The sequence below is a fragment of the Raphanus sativus genome, unplaced genomic scaffold, assembly GCF_000801105.2.
Source record: "Raphanus sativus cultivar WK10039 unplaced genomic scaffold, ASM80110v3 Scaffold2792, whole genome shotgun sequence".
Lineage (NCBI taxonomy): Eukaryota > Viridiplantae > Streptophyta > Magnoliopsida > Brassicales > Brassicaceae > Raphanus > Raphanus sativus.
The window spans coordinates 1-13,812 of record NW_026618100.1 but is presented as its reverse complement, the minus strand read 5'-3'; the positions used below and the strand labels follow the sequence as shown (position 1 = coordinate 13,812).

The 13,812-nt window shown below is 35.4% G+C and overlaps 7 protein-coding genes across 10 annotated transcripts; 4 read left to right on the top strand and 3 right to left on the bottom strand.

Moving 5' to 3' along the window:
• The first annotated feature begins 30 nt into the window (after window positions 1-30).
• LOC108818807 (ubiquitin-conjugating enzyme E2 1-like) lies at window positions 31-738 on the top strand. Its single transcript, XM_057000598.1, has 3 exons — window positions 31-159; window positions 263-354; window positions 438-738. Exons 1-3 carry the CDS (start codon window positions 54-56, stop codon window positions 564-566), a joined length of 327 nt encoding a protein of 108 aa, XP_056856578.1. The 5' UTR covers window positions 31-53; the 3' UTR covers window positions 567-738.
• A 147-nt stretch (window positions 739-885) lies between these two features.
• Window positions 886-2,726, bottom strand: LOC108818806 (binding partner of ACD11 1-like). Its single transcript, XM_018591740.2, has 5 exons — window positions 2,511-2,726; window positions 2,040-2,182; window positions 1,855-1,930; window positions 1,647-1,760; window positions 886-1,511 (listed from the first exon to the last, which is right to left on the bottom strand). The coding sequence occupies exons 2-5, from the start codon at window positions 2,156-2,158 to the stop codon at window positions 1,086-1,088; spliced, it is 735 nt and encodes a 244-aa protein (XP_018447242.1). The 5' UTR covers window positions 2,159-2,182; window positions 2,511-2,726; the 3' UTR covers window positions 886-1,085.
• A 345-nt stretch (window positions 2,727-3,071) lies between these two features.
• On the bottom strand, window positions 3,072-4,323 carry LOC108819230 (60S ribosomal protein L10-1). Its single transcript, XM_018592228.2, has 4 exons — window positions 4,222-4,323; window positions 3,565-4,066; window positions 3,393-3,474; window positions 3,072-3,294 (listed from the first exon to the last, which is right to left on the bottom strand). The coding sequence occupies exons 1-4, from the start codon at window positions 4,229-4,231 to the stop codon at window positions 3,226-3,228; spliced, it is 663 nt and encodes a 220-aa protein (XP_018447730.1). The 5' UTR covers window positions 4,232-4,323; the 3' UTR covers window positions 3,072-3,225.
• A 449-nt stretch (window positions 4,324-4,772) lies between these two features.
• On the top strand, window positions 4,773-6,970 carry LOC108820835 (uncharacterized). Of its 3 annotated transcripts, none has more exons than XM_018593849.2 (10): window positions 4,773-5,071; window positions 5,186-5,277; window positions 5,412-5,519; window positions 5,632-5,714; window positions 5,797-5,930; window positions 6,017-6,066; window positions 6,146-6,238; window positions 6,322-6,413; window positions 6,504-6,610; window positions 6,695-6,970. In XM_018593849.2, exons 1-10 carry the CDS (start codon window positions 4,856-4,858, stop codon window positions 6,734-6,736), a joined length of 1,017 nt encoding a protein of 338 aa, XP_018449351.2. In that variant the 5' UTR covers window positions 4,773-4,855; the 3' UTR covers window positions 6,737-6,970. The 3 variants fall into 3 exon arrangements, with proteins under 3 accessions (XP_018449351.2, XP_018449350.2, XP_018449352.1); XM_018593848.2 differs by having other exon boundaries at window positions 5,180-5,277; XM_018593850.2 differs by having other exon boundaries at window positions 5,039-5,071; window positions 5,180-5,277; window positions 5,408-5,519.
• Window positions 6,971-7,635: 665 nt separating this feature from the next.
• On the top strand, window positions 7,636-10,560 carry LOC108821289 (ribonuclease 3-like). The gene is made up of 4 exons (XM_018594336.2): window positions 7,636-7,778; window positions 9,580-9,735; window positions 9,821-10,019; window positions 10,157-10,560. The coding sequence occupies exons 1-4, from the start codon at window positions 7,671-7,673 to the stop codon at window positions 10,378-10,380; spliced, it is 687 nt and encodes a 228-aa protein (XP_018449838.1). The 5' UTR covers window positions 7,636-7,670; the 3' UTR covers window positions 10,381-10,560.
• Window positions 10,561-11,968: 1,408 nt separating this feature from the next.
• On the top strand, window positions 11,969-12,330 carry LOC108821649 (putative defensin-like protein 227). Its single transcript, XM_018594645.2, has 2 exons — window positions 11,969-12,035; window positions 12,131-12,330. Exons 1-2 carry the CDS (start codon window positions 11,969-11,971, stop codon window positions 12,328-12,330), a joined length of 267 nt encoding a protein of 88 aa, XP_018450147.1.
• A 543-nt stretch (window positions 12,331-12,873) lies between these two features.
• Window positions 12,874-13,671, bottom strand: LOC108818637 (uncharacterized; the record flags this gene model as incomplete). 2 transcript variants are annotated; one of them, XM_018591551.2, is given in 3 exon segments in its annotated part: window positions 12,874-13,197; window positions 13,268-13,427; window positions 13,555-13,671. In XM_018591551.2, coding segments are annotated over 2 exon segments (251 nt in total), but the record flags the coding sequence as incomplete, so codon positions are not given.
• Between the last annotated feature and the right edge of the window lie 141 nt (window positions 13,672-13,812).

Below are 13,812 nucleotides of genomic sequence, written 5' to 3'. Positions count from 1 at the left end.
TCTCTTGGGATCAATCGTTATAATGGTTTTCTTATTACTCTTTCTTGGTTTTGATGATTCTCTTGTTAGGTACTTTCAAACTCTCACTGCAGTTCTCAGAAGATTATCCTAATAAGCCGCCAAAAGTTCGTTTTGTGTCACGGATGTTCCATCCAAATAGTAAGTCATAGAGAAAACGAATCTCTTTGCCTTCCCCATTGGTTGAGGGTTGATTGTTAGCTTTTGGCTCACGTTAATGTATTCATCTCTACATGTTTTGCAGTTTATGCAGATGGGCGTATATGCTTGGACATTCTGCAAAACCAGGACTGGAGCCCTGTATATGATGTTGGTGCTATACTTATCTCTATCCAGGTTAATATCTAAATGCCTTCTCTTACCTGCATCTTTTAGTGCCCTTAGAGCTTTAAATGACTATCTTTATTTGGTATCCGCAGTCGTTGCTCTGTGACCCTAATACGGATACTTCTGCAAACTCGGAAGCCGCTCGGATGTACAGCGAAAGCAAGCGTGAGTACGACAGAAGAGTGCGTGATGTTGTTGAGGAAAGCTGGACTTCTGACTAGTAGTTTGTTAGTTGTTATCTTTGTAACTCTCTCCTACTCTCATAATGTCACCTTTAAGCAACAGCTTTCATTCATGTCTTTTGTGTTTCCAAAACTCTTATAGTGATTTGGACGCTTTGTATATATGTATTACGATTGTTTTGGACAAAATAATATTGGAGGGATTTTAAAACATGGAAAGTGTTACCATTTTATTTGTATATAGACATGCTTCCACTAAAGATGGTTATCAAAGTTAACAAAATTAGTTATCTAATTAGATTATTTCTAATTAGTTGCTCCTTGTGATAAAGAGACAGTCTTGCGGTACACGAGAGAGGATAAATCAATTATATGCTTCTGAGGTAGATCGCTTCTGAAGTCAGGAGATTCACCCTTCTTATAACATTTTTGCATACAAATCAAATCAGGGGTCATTGGGTAAACTAATTATTGGATGGTGGTGCACACAAGTACGAAGTCGGGAGTTTTTTTTATAAATGCATGTATATGATTCTGATCAGTTCGTATCTATTCACATCACTGCCTTGAGCCACGGCTACCAAGATCAGATGCAGCCTTAGCCGCACGCTCTAACGCACCCGATAGCCAGAGAGCTCCGCTGGAGAAGTAACTGCTATTGACAACACTAGTTGCAGCTGCTGCCGCGGTTCTTCCTGTAGCAGAGACGGCTGATTTTGCTTTGTCTGAAACCTGGTACTTCTGGTCGGTCAGTCTGACAGCTTCAACTCCGGCAAATATTTTGTCAGTGAGACCGATCCTCTGGTCTAGTTGAGATACTCTAGCCGCTGCTGCAGCCGATACACCGTGGGATTCGTCAAAGCCTTTAGCTTTGGCTAAAGCGTCTTTGCCCAGCACGAATCCGGTGGCTAGCATTGACTTCACCACTTCTTGAGCTTTTGTCACTGCTTCTCCGGCGTTGAACTCGCCTCGTTGGGGATGAGGCTACATGAGATCAAGCAACCAAACACAAAATCATCTTATGATCGAACTTTACAACATGGAGACTATAGTGAACCATAACTAAACTGCGATCCCGTGGCTTGTAGAAAGATAGAAAAGCAAGAGAGAGATTCATACATGTGAGTTTGTGTCATCTACAAAACCCCGCTGAGTGGCGTTCCAGAAGTCAAACTCCTCGTGATGCTGTCCCCAACGAGTTATGCAAACTCGCTGCTCCAATATGGTTGCCCCCTGAAGTTAAAAATCAAAGAACCGAGTGATTCGATTCTCAAGAGAACTCCAATAAAAAAAAAAGAGTGAATCAAATCCAAACAACAAACTTTACACTGAGTAAGACGGCAGTTTCCTGAGAGTAAGAATCCTTGAACATCACATACGCAGTGCACGCTTGCTCACCCGACCTTATCTCGTTAACAACGTAACAGAGTTTTTTATTCTTCTGAATCAGTGCAGAGAAAAAAAAAAAAGAAGGAATGAGTGATATCAAGTTTTGTTGGAAGTAAAACTCACCTGACAATATCAATATGTTGGATTGCACCAGAGAAGGAGAAGAAGTCGATGAGATCTTTCTCAGTAACGGCTGGAGATAGCCCAGTGACTTCCACACCATATCCATTTTCATGATCCATCTTGTTCAGTATTGCTACAGTATCCTGCAAAGCATAGCAACTTCGTCTCTTAGAAACCGAAAGCCTTATAGTTTCAGCTTCAATTAGACTTCGATAGACTGATCATTCTTCAGTTCGTGATCAAGCTTACGAAACTAAACGAAATCGAAATTCGTGAATACTATACTACGCATATCATCTTTTTGATTTCTACCGCATAACGATTTAGCTTCACATGATTCAGTTCCGGAACACAATCTCTAGCGAAACTAAACGAGGACGGATTGAAATTTGCCTCAAGAACTTCAGATCGTCGATTTTGACGTATCCTAACTATAGATCTAGAGAAGAACTTCGAAGGATCGAAGTTTACCTGCTGTTGACCAACTCGCACTCAGAGAAGCTTGAAAGAGAGATGACAGCGATGGACTGATGATTGAAGATAGAGAGAGTAGACAGAGGGAGTGATCAGGTAACCGAGGAGAAGCCGATCGTTAACAGAAAGTAAACCGCGACGCCTATACACGCCGAGAACCGTCGTCCGCTGCGATTTGCTTCTCAGTTCTCAGAGAATAATGAAACTAACGCAATTTTGTAAGTAGATACGACATCGTTAAGTTCGAGCAAGGCTAATGGGCCTTTACTATTTTAATGGGCTCATACTGTGAACGAATTTTATAATACATGTACATTAGGCCTAATATAGTTTTTAGATTACTATCCAGTCCACCTCAAACAAACAAGTAAACAACCAATAATCACAAACTTTAGTTGAAATAAAATTTTATTATACGTACAAGTAACATTTGGGAATAGTAATCTTTTTCTTAATTATCTACGTTTGTCATTCATATTATCGTTTGATTTCACTAGTTTTGGTAGAAGGATCTGCGTAGCACAAAAAAAAAGTAGAAGGAACAATGCGAACTCAGAGAAGACCGACAAAACTTGCAAACCATAGAAAGAACAATCTCATTATTTCACAAAGGTTTAGAAAATACTCAATGTGTCCGAACTAAAAACTTTAAGACAAAACCTTCAAAGATATAAAAAAGGTTTTAGACTAGATATAATTCAGCACTGAAGCTTCAATAGGTAGCTGGCAAAAATGCACTTCCGGGCTGACGGTTAGCCAAAGGTCCATGGCATGAGAGGAACTGCAAAATGAACCAAGACATTGTCAAACTCAATAAACAAAAAAAGACGTTACAACAACCCAAGAATCAAAGATGTAATAATACAAATGAGATAATACCTTAGCATTAACACCATCAGGAACAACACGCTTCTCTTGCCTCAACTTCGTAAAATCTGCTCTGTTAAACTTAGTGAAACCCCTAAACAAAAGCAAAAAAAAAAACATGATGAGCCGGCGAAAGGATTCGATCCTCAAATAAAAAAAACAATTTATAAAATTAATAAAATACCATTTCCTGCTGACGATGATCTTTTGACGACCAGGGAACTTAAACTTAGCCCTCCTCAGAGCCTCCTGAGCATGGTGACCATGAGCATCCTTACACCTCACAGACAAGAGCACCTGCCCGATCGCAACCCTAGCGCAAGTCCCCAAGGCCTTCCCGAAAGCACCTCTCATACCGGTCTGGAGCCTATCAGCTCCAGCGCACGAAAGCATCTTGTTGATCCTCAGGACATGGAACGGGTGGACCCTGATCCTCAGGTGGAACGCGTCTTTTCCCGCGGATTTCACCATGTACTTGTTGCAAGCGATACGCGCGGCCTCGAGAGCTTCGCTCGAGACGTTCTCCTTCTCCCATGAGACGAGGTGGACGCAGAAAGGGAACTCGTCGACGCCTTTCCTCTTCATGCCGACGTCGTAGATCCTGATTTTGGGATCGGGGACACCACGACAGTAGCGAGACTTCGGGTAGGGTTTGCCCTTGATCTGACGATAACACCTAGCCGGTCCTAATAACGATTCGTATATAATCAGCTTACATAGTTCAAATAAATGAATCAGCTCCAATTAACTACATTACTACAGGACACTAAACAATCAATTCGTGTCGGAAGAAAGCTATTAATCGTAGCATGGAGAAATGAGAGAGATCGAGAAGACTTACTTCTTCCCATGGCGTGACGTATCTACTTTCCCTCCTCACTCCTCAGGCTGAAAACGCGGCTACTAAGAGAAAATGACTTTAATTTATATGAGTGATATTTGCTAGGTCAACTAAAAGGTTGTTAGCTTGGGCTAGAGAGAAAGCCCATATAAAATATAAATGAGCTTTGTTACGGCCCATATAAAATGTAAAAGAGTTAATTCCTTTTTCCTAATTATATTATTACCAGCCCCACGAGGTAGCCAATGGCTCCACACATGAACAGAGCACAGAGAGGCAAATCAATTTAGAAGTAAGTTGATGATATCATTCTCCTAAGGAACAAAATTACAAATTAGAATTACACCAAAAAAATATTACAAATTAGAAACTAACTAGAAACTAGAAAGCATGAGGGCTGTATTTATTTTGTTACACACTGACAGACCTTTTGAAGTTGGTCGTTGAGGGGTTTGGGCCTTTATTGATAAATGGACTTAAGCCACCTCAAACGACATCGGATTACAGCAAGTAGATACGTTTTTTTTTACCCGACCCGTTTAGTCGGACCTTATCTTCTTCCTCACGCTAATAATACTCTGGACTCTGGTTGCTTTGGTCGGAATCTAAACACTATTCGATCAAACAGTTTGAGATGGTTTCGCAGATGATCTCGTGTCTATCTAAATCACCGTCTCTTCTCTGCATCTCCGGTTCCAGGAGTTTAACTCCGCCGAAGACTTATAACCGCGGCGGTTTGAACCGGTTTTCTCCGGGATTTGCTAGCCAACGGTTATCTACGGTTATTCGGAAGAAATGGAGATCCTCTTGCATTTTCAATTCTGGAAAAGAAACTGGAGGAGAGGGAAAGGTAGCAGTTTCTCCGACACTTCCTGTCTGGTTTCCGACAAAAGTTGTACGATTTTCCTTCTTTTTTTCTTTTTAAATAAAATATTGTAAAAGTTGGTTGCTTTGATAGTTACAGGGAGGTAGCTTAGAGTGGCCAATACTTGAGAGATGGGAAGTGCCATGGGGATGGCAGACAGTTTCGTTAACTTCGCTTGCTTGTGTATTAAGGTACTCTCTGTTTTCTAGGTCATTAAAAGGGTAAATTAGGGTTTGATGTTTGATGATGACACATTAAGAAACTGCTTTAGAATAAAAATAATAAAATGTGATGGAGTGAGATTTAATATTTTGTTCCCAGGCAGTTTTGTTTTGACAGGATTAACTGAGATGGCAGCCTTACCGTATTTGGGAATCGACGCTGAGAAGCTTAGCTTGGACGAAAAGGCAGAGATTTTATTCCTGGATCAAGGGTATTCTAGTTACATAGCCTCAGTCTTTTAGCTCTAGTACTCTGTTAATAACAACTGAGTTGTTATTGAATGGTTAATCTTAATTAACTTTTGATCTTAACTACTTTGGCAGCATAACAACTGCAGTGATACTTGCTGTAATATTCACCGTTGCCAAAACCTCTGAGCCACTTCCTGAAGACATTTTGCGCTATGGTACTTTATTTATTTTTATTTTTTTCAATCAGTTCTGTCTTGCTCTTTTATTTGGACTTTGATCTTTTTGTTCAATCTTTAGATTTGAAACAGCCATTCAACTTGCAAAAGGGATGGCTCGTGTGGGGTGGAATAGGTCTGGCTGCTGCTGTTGGTGGTATTGCGTTAACAGGTGTTGCTTTATCCTTATTCAGCACAGAGACACCCGAAAGGGAGGTTAGGAGACTTTCACTATTATATTTAATGTTTTCTTTCCTTTTGGATAAATAGTAATGTGGCTGAGCTAGTAATGATGTTTTCAGGTAGACTCTTTGATGCAGCTTCTCCCATTAATTGGATCCTCAAACATAAGGTATCTATCTACGCAAAGAAAATAGAAACTGCTATTGTGCATCATCAATACTAGATTTTTATCATAAATGATTGTGCAGCACCTTGAGCTTAGTGGGGATAACTGGAATCCTTGCTCCGCTTCTTGAGGAGACCGTGTTCCGCGGATTCTTCATGGTCTCTCTTACCAAATGGTAAAAGGTCTTTTGTCTTCTTTTTCTCACTTGCTTTTGAACAAAGAAGCTAACTACATGTATGTTTTGTTCCGCATTTTAAGGGTCCCAACCCCAATAGCGATCATCATCAGCTCAGCTGCGTTTGCTCTTGCCCACCTCACACCCGGTGAATTCCCACAGTTGTTTATACTTGGTAAAGAAAAAAACATAGTGAAAACAAATAATCTTCTAATGTTTATAAACCACTTATATATATATATGCCTCTGTTTTCATCTGGTTTAGGATCGGTTTTGGGATTGACTTATGCTCAAACCCGCAACCTCATTACCCCGATGGTTATACACGGTCTCTGGAACTCTGGAGTTATTTTGCTGCTCACCTTTCTTCAGGTATGAAACTCATTGCTATGATCACTATACTACAATGTTAAAAGTACAGATTAACTCTTAACATAAGTTTTGTTTGTTTTTAAGGTCCAAGGGTATGACATCAAGGAACTATTGCAGGGAAGCTAGCTTTGCTGTCTCGTCTCTGTTCGCAGTTAACATGAGAATGCTTCATTACGTGATCGATCATCTTAGTACCAAATAATTCAAAACTTGATGTAATTAATATATTTAAAATATGACCATGGGCCAGTATCATTTTTATACCAAATTAAAATTTAGTTACTTCTAAACATGATCAACTATATTTATTGTCTTTTGTTTTATTTGTCGAATAAAGAAAAAAACTCGTAACTATATTTATTCACTACGACTAGATCGGCCAGTAGCATTTTAGGGGGGTAGCATTTTAGGGGGGTTAGTCGTGCTTGCGCATTATCATTCCTCGTACCTTCTCTCTATTATTGATTAATTTTCTATGTCCACTTCTTAGTGATGTTGCTTGTTTTTATTTGGGTTAATATAACGTGAAGAGATAAGATCGAAGGTTAATGTATACCGTGTTTAATGCTAATCGTGGACAGATTCTTAACAATCAGTGATCTCTACATTTGAGTCGTTGACCCTTTCTCGCAAAGCGTTCATTAGCGTAATAGTTAAATGTTAGTTTGTACACTAGTTGGCTATATATGTCTTAATAGTTTGAACCTGGTTTACATGTTCACATGTTGTAACGTGTACGTATATTATTCCTTCTCAATATTTCTAGTTGGTTAAGAATATTAGAAATGGATATCCCCTGGAAATAGAATCAAAGATGTCTTGCGAGTCTTTATTAATCAATGGGGATGGCTGACAATTATTTTTGATTATTATGATAAATTGGTTCCATATTATATTAAGTCTTTATTAACTTATCACGAAAACATGCTAGTAGTAGTAGTAATAAACAACTAATTAATCGAAACGGTGTTAAGAGAGGTTAGATCTGTGTTTTAATATAAATTTGAAGGCGACATGTCTTAATTATGCATTGCAGAAACGAAGAGAACAACAAAAAAAAATGGGACCAAAGGGCTGGTTTATCCTCAAGCTTTTGATGTTTCAGGGTCTTTTCATTTCATATTCCCAAGACCAAGAAGACTTTGATTTCTTCTACTTAGTTCTTCAGGTCTCACTACAAAAAAAGAGTTAAGTTACATCACTTAAATTGAATCACAAAATTAAATGATTTTATTTTAAATCACTTATTTACAAATGAGACAAATATAAATAATCTAACATCAATTAAACTAAATGATGTTGAATTAATTTATTTGGCATCAGTTAAACAAAGTGATATAGTTTTCGCATCACTTTAACCTAAATGATATTAATATATACATTTCTATCAATTAAATAACTGATGTAATTTTTTTTAAGTTAACATCACTTATTAAACTGATATAATAGTTACGTCAACAAGAAATTGATGCTAACAAAAGAATTTCTAACTAGATTTTCTTTTGACATCAGTTTGATTAAAATGATGTCATTTCATTTTACTTTGCATCACTTAAAACCTTTTTCTAATACTAGACTTGGAAATCAGCCCAAATTATAAATAGAACGTGATGTAGTTGTGGTTAAAAAAAAGAACGTGATGCAGTTGAGATTTTGTAGGTTTAATGTATTTTCTTATGGTTTTAATTTAATTAATTGGATTTTGTTTTAACGGTTTCATCTCCAAAAAGTATATTCTTTTCAATCAAAACCTAGATCCTATTTAGTAGTTTGTGTTCTCTCTATTTGCTTGAAGTTTTTCTAACAGTTCTTCAATTTTGTTTTTTATATGACTAGATAAAAGCTAGTGGTGATGTAAACCATTTTTTTCTTATATGATGATGACGACGAATTTGGTTGGAAAATTCTGAGAAAGTAACATTTTCGTTTTTCTTTCCCCTTCTTCTTCTTGTTTTCTTTTCTTTTTGTTAGAAAAGTTATAATTTATAGTCTTCTGTTTATGTATGGCTTCAGATCTTTTTTTGTTGAAATTAATTTTTTCTGGCCTTGTAATTGTTTCAGATTGTACTAAAGAAATAGTTCAATCTTAATTTATATCTCTGGAGAAAAAGATCCGATCATGTGATTACGTGACTACCAGAGGCATGAAGTATTGAAAGAGGAAACTGGTTCTGGTCTTGGGGTGACAGATATTCTCCAATCTGGTTAACATCACTCAAGCGATTCAGTTTCATGCAATTAATGGGGATTGAAGATGAAAAAGAGATACAGACAGATGACAAAATGCCGATTGAAGAACTTGAGGAATTCATTTAGTTTTTTCCATTTGATTAAGATTATTGAATTATGTATTACTTTTGTTCATTCTTTTTCCCTTCTTCCAGTTTTTCTGACATTTTTTTGTATACCATTTAATTTCGAATATGTATATTTATAAACAAATTATTAATGAATAATATTTTTTGACGAAAATCTAATTTCAATTATTTATATTTTAAAATAATATTAAAATAATATTTTTAAATTATTATTTATTAAAATCACTTTTAAAATTGATATAAATTTGTTTCAATTATTAATAAATGATATAAATAATTGAAATCAGTTATTTCAACCGATACCAATACTAACATCATTTAAATAAATTGATATAAGTGTTAATATCATTTTTTTAGAAATGATACATTTTGACATCATTTACAATAAGTGATACAAATATTTATTATTTTTGTATCAGTTTTTAATAAAATGATATAAATTATTTGCATCACCACTTTCAGAGTCATTTAATTAAATGATACAAATTATTTTTACATCAGTTATAACTAATGCAAATATATTAAATAAATGATGTTAACCAACAGTTTTTTTGTAGTGTCTCTACCTGATCCAACCTACTTCAGCTATCATTTTATCGTTATTTTCGATAGTCAACGTGAATAACGTTTTTTTGTGTGTATCATATGCAGTGGCCAGGAGCCTATTGTGATACAAAACGTAGTTGTTGCTATCCAACATCAGGTAAACCTGCGGCAGATTTTGGCATCCACGGTCTTTGGCCTAATTACAATGATGGTTCATATCCATCAAACTGTGATCCCGACAGTAAATTTGATAAATCTCAGGTAAACAAACATGGTAATATTCCCCTTTTGTTTACATAACAATGATTTCTAAAATTTATTTTACGTATATGATCAATGAATATAGATAACGGATCTGGTAAGTAGTTTGAAAAAGACGTGGCCAACATTAGCGTGTCCGAGCAACGAAGGGTTCAAGTTTTGGACGCACGAGTGGGAAAAACATGGTACATGTTCTCAATCAGCAATGGACCAGCATGACTACTTCGAAAATGCTCTTAAACTCAGAGACAGAGCCAATCTCCTTGAAGCCCTCACAAACTCCGGTATATATATAAGCTCACTCTAATCAATGTATTATATTATTCATAAATATATATATATATTATTCATAAATATCTCTTTAATATTGTTCATAAATATATATAAACTCAATGACTTTTATTTTGTGTGGTAATTACAGGAATCAAACCAGATGATAAATTCTATGATCTTGAAAAGATCAAAAACGCGATAACAGATGCGATTGGGTTTACTCCAGGGATTGAATGTAACAAAGATCCCGAGCGCAACGACCAGCTTCACCAAATCTACATCTGCGTCGATACATCAGGAACTGAGTTTATTGAATGTCCAATTTTCCCTAGAGGAAGATGTCCGTCTAAACTCCAGTTTGCGAAGTTTTAATTGTATCTTTCTTTGAATGTGGCTTTCAAACAACGTTATCTCTTGTTTTGGAATCTTTTCTAAGTTTATCTTCTTTTCCTGAGTCCAAATTCACGCGGACTCTAAAATGTAATGTTTCATGTTACTTTATCTAAATTTAAATAAAATAAAAAAAACTTTTTTTTGGTCAGCCAGAAAAAACTTTGGTTTAATAGGATGTTTCTAATTAAATTATACATCAGTTATATTCTGATGCAATATAAGATTCATGAAACTCCTAACTCTTAAGGAACAACATTTAGTGGCGTCAGAAAATGGAGCTACCTCTAGAACCGGTCGGTTTGTTTACCCTTCTTAACCGAATTTGACTTATTTCTGTACGATAGTTTAGTTTCTCTTTTATAAACGATGATGTAACATCGTATAACATCTCCTATAGAGTTTGGAGGCATAAGTGTATAACGGATAAGCGAGCTCCTTAGATTGAGTACCAGTAAGATCCGTTTTAAGCCAATCGTAGTACGTAGTAGTGTATGTTTGCATGGACCGGTCTGCTTCTGATTCATACATTTACAAAAGCCAATCTGATTAAGCTTTGTATGTATGAATAAAGCGTATTATTTCTTTCCATATGGAGTAACTTGATCTTCTTAGTAAACTTGGACGGCATAAGCAGGACCTTCTCAAACTATACCATGTTCAAAAATATTAACGATATATATAAAATGCAATTCCATTTCAACCGTAAACAACATTTAATCAAAAGTTCCAATGGCATACGTACGTACGCTTGCTTCAAAACAAGAAAACACTCTACAATCGACATACATTGCCACAGATTAGAACATTGAGAAATGAAGATAAACGAAATTAGAGGAGAAATGTTTGATCTGATTTCTTAGGATCAACGACAAAAGCTTTGTCTAGAGAAAAAGGGATTATTTGATTAATAATGGACGAGATTGTGGGTATAAGTTATAACTTATAGTTATAAACTTATAACTGATGATTTCGTCTCTCAAAGCTTTAGCAATGTAGACATAAATGGTCACCAAATAGATAGCTAAAAAGCTTGTTCAAAAGGAATGGTTAGCCTTAGAGATCATATGGTCTCTTTGTTGGATAATTATGGAATTTTCCCTTCATAATCATAAATCCATGCCCTAAAGCTATGGCCCTGTATACTTATGATTTTTACCTTTCGCCGTTCCAACTAAAATTATAAGTGAATAAAGTAGAAAAATGAAAAAAACCCTTAACAAACTTCGTCTATTTCACTATATCCATAATTTTTTGTTAACAATTATACTATTTCAATATTTATATTTTGCACAACTTTTTTTTGAGAACTAATATTTTTGTACAACTAAATCGCTATCTTGCCGATCCAGTGGACTTGGCTCCACCTTCCATTTCTGATATTTTCCTTTCTCAAATAATTTAATTTGATTAAATTTGAACTCCTATTTTTATCCTATCTTGAATATACATTAATTTGCAAGTGTTAGTAGCAGTGTTGACAAAAGATTTGTTTTTTATTTTTACGAGAGTTAAACAAACTAGCAGTTTATGCAACTCATAAAAACAATATTTTAACATTTCTTTGAACATGAGATCTGCTACTTTGCATATGGTTTCGTGTGTTCTGATGTTCCTTATTCTACACAATACGAAAGGTAATTTTAATCTTGTTGCATTATCAATTATCTTCCTAAATTTATTTCCTCATATCTAACACATTCTTGCGAGTTTGGTATATATAAAACAATAGAGTTGGAAGCTGGGGTTGTGTGTGACTTTACAGATCAATTACCCGGAAAATGTGGCAACGACGGACGCAATAACTGCGTAAACGCCCTGCAAAAGAAAGCACTATTTCCAGAAAAAAAAATACGTTGCGAATGTTTTGATCATCCCACTGTCATCTTGGGTCGGAAGAAACACATATGCAAATGTCGACAAGATTGCTAAGAAACTGTAACACCGTAACCAAAATCTCTTTAGTAACAAAGATTTATGAGATGAAATTAAGAAGAGTATCCGGTGTTCTAAGAAACTCAGTATAATGTGTTTTAATTTGCATGTCCTCTTGTTTGATATTGGTTTAATGAGATAATTTAAATGGAATATTATTCAATTTTATGTAGATTTATTTACTAGGAATACTCCATCTGTTTTATATTAAGTTTTATTTTAACTTTTAAATTTTGTTTTATTATAAGTATCATTTTAAATTTCCAATGCAAATATTAGTTGAAGTTTCCAACTTTTATTCTTATTTTTAATTAATTAATAAATTAAATCAAACAAAAATTTATATTAAATAGGGGTAAAACAAAAAATTAATAATTTGTTTAATTTGTGTGTAAATACTTTAAGCTACACTTATTATAAAATATGAAACGAAATGAGTAAAAAGATGTAAATCTCGTGTTACCAGCATTGGAGTCCTTAAGATTATTAAACTATTTTTTTTGTTTTTTAGAATAGTTAAGGATTTTAATCTAAAAAGAATGTCCAATGATGTTTTTTATATTTGAATCCTTAGGAATAAAAAGAATTAGCAATATGATCAAATGTGTTTATGTTTTGTGACACTTTTCTTTGCTATAAAACAAACCAAACATAAAGGATAACTAGTAGATTCAGTAACATTTCTGATTGTCTCCTCTAGAGATTGGAAGAGATGCAGCAGGTGTAGTATCAACACGCTTTGCAGTAGCAGAAGTTTGATTTGTGTCATCTTCTGAACTCTTCTTTTTTTTGTATCTGGTCTGGCTGTTAGCCCAATGTTAGTGTCCAAATGATGGCTCACCACATCATCTGTTCCAATTTTATCTACACAGAATCAGAAATAACATTATGAATTCATAACAGAAAAGAGCTGTGAACGTTAAGGTATTATTACCTTTCTGACTTGCTTCAGCAAAAGGGTTACCAGTTACCACGATTGATGTCATCTTCTGATCTCTTCTCTGTATCTGATTTGGTTGCCAAGCCACTGCTACTGTCCAAATTATCCGTTTCAACGTTTACTCTTCCCACAGATTTCTCACCCATCTCAGTTTCTACACAAGAATTACAATTACATTATGAGAGCATAACTAGATTCAATTAAACAACAGATAACTTCCCACAGATTTCTCACCCAAGCCATAACTATGCTCCAATCTTTTATAGACAGACAGAGGATACCTTTTCTGGCTGTTTCCGGAAGAGTATCATCTCGTGGTGAAGATTCAGTAGCCACAACTTCAAGCTGAACATTTCCACGCAACTCGTACCTCTCATCAACATCAGTTATAGCAGCAGGTACCTGAGCTGGATGCAGAATGACTCATTGCTCTTCTGAAAATCTAGCAACCATCAAACAGAGTCCTATAAAGAACAAGGGATCAGAAGTTTCATGATGCTTAAAGAGAACGAACTCTGCTTTGAAATTTTCAAAACAAC

Bases quoted from the DNA above. Each gene is read 5' to 3' on its own strand.
- LOC108821649 (XM_018594645.2), top strand. From the start codon at position 11,969: ATGAGATCTGCTACTTTGCATATGGTTTCGTGTGTTCTGATGTTCCTT. The intron at 12,036-12,130 runs GTAATTTTAATC...ATAAAACAATAG, and splicing joins TATTCTACACAATACGAAAG to AGTTGGAAGCTGGGGTTGTG.
- LOC108819230 (XM_018592228.2), bottom strand. The intron at 3,475-3,564 runs GTATTTTATTAA...GCTTTTGTTTAG, and splicing joins ATCATCGTCAGCAGGAAATG to GGGTTTCACTAAGTTTAACA. The intron at 3,295-3,392 runs GTATTATCTCAT...TTCATTTTGCAG, and splicing joins CTGATGGTGTTAATGCTAAG to TTCCTCTCATGCCATGGACC.
- LOC108818807 (XM_057000598.1), top strand. From the start codon at position 54: ATGATTCTCTTGTTAGGTACTTTCAAACTCTCACTGCAGTTCTCAGAA. The intron at 160-262 runs GTAAGTCATAGA...CATGTTTTGCAG, and splicing joins ACGGATGTTCCATCCAAATA to TTTATGCAGATGGGCGTATA. The intron at 355-437 runs GTTAATATCTAA...TGGTATCCGCAG, and splicing joins CTATACTTATCTCTATCCAG to TCGTTGCTCTGTGACCCTAA.
- LOC108820835 (XM_018593848.2), top strand. From the start codon at position 4,856: ATGGTTTCGCAGATGATCTCGTGTCTATCTAAATCACCGTCTCTTCTC. The intron at 5,931-6,016 runs GTTAGGAGACTT...TGATGTTTTCAG, and splicing joins CAGAGACACCCGAAAGGGAG to GTAGACTCTTTGATGCAGCT. The intron at 6,067-6,145 runs GTATCTATCTAC...ATGATTGTGCAG, and splicing joins ATTGGATCCTCAAACATAAG to CACCTTGAGCTTAGTGGGGA.
- LOC108821289 (XM_018594336.2), top strand. From the start codon at position 7,671: ATGGGACCAAAGGGCTGGTTTATCCTCAAGCTTTTGATGTTTCAGGGT. The intron at 9,736-9,820 runs GTAAACAAACAT...CAATGAATATAG, and splicing joins GTAAATTTGATAAATCTCAG to ATAACGGATCTGGTAAGTAG. The intron at 10,020-10,156 runs GTATATATATAA...TGGTAATTACAG, and splicing joins TGAAGCCCTCACAAACTCCG to GAATCAAACCAGATGATAAA.
- LOC108818806 (XM_018591740.2), bottom strand. From the start codon at position 2,158: ATGGATCATGAAAATGGATATGGTGTGGAAGTCACTGGGCTATCTCCA. The intron at 1,931-2,039 runs GTGAGTTTTACT...TAACGAGATAAG, and splicing joins CAACATATTGATATTGTCAG to GTCGGGTGAGCAAGCGTGCA. The intron at 1,761-1,854 runs GTAAAGTTTGTT...TTTTAACTTCAG, and splicing joins AAACTGCCGTCTTACTCAGT to GGGGCAACCATATTGGAGCA.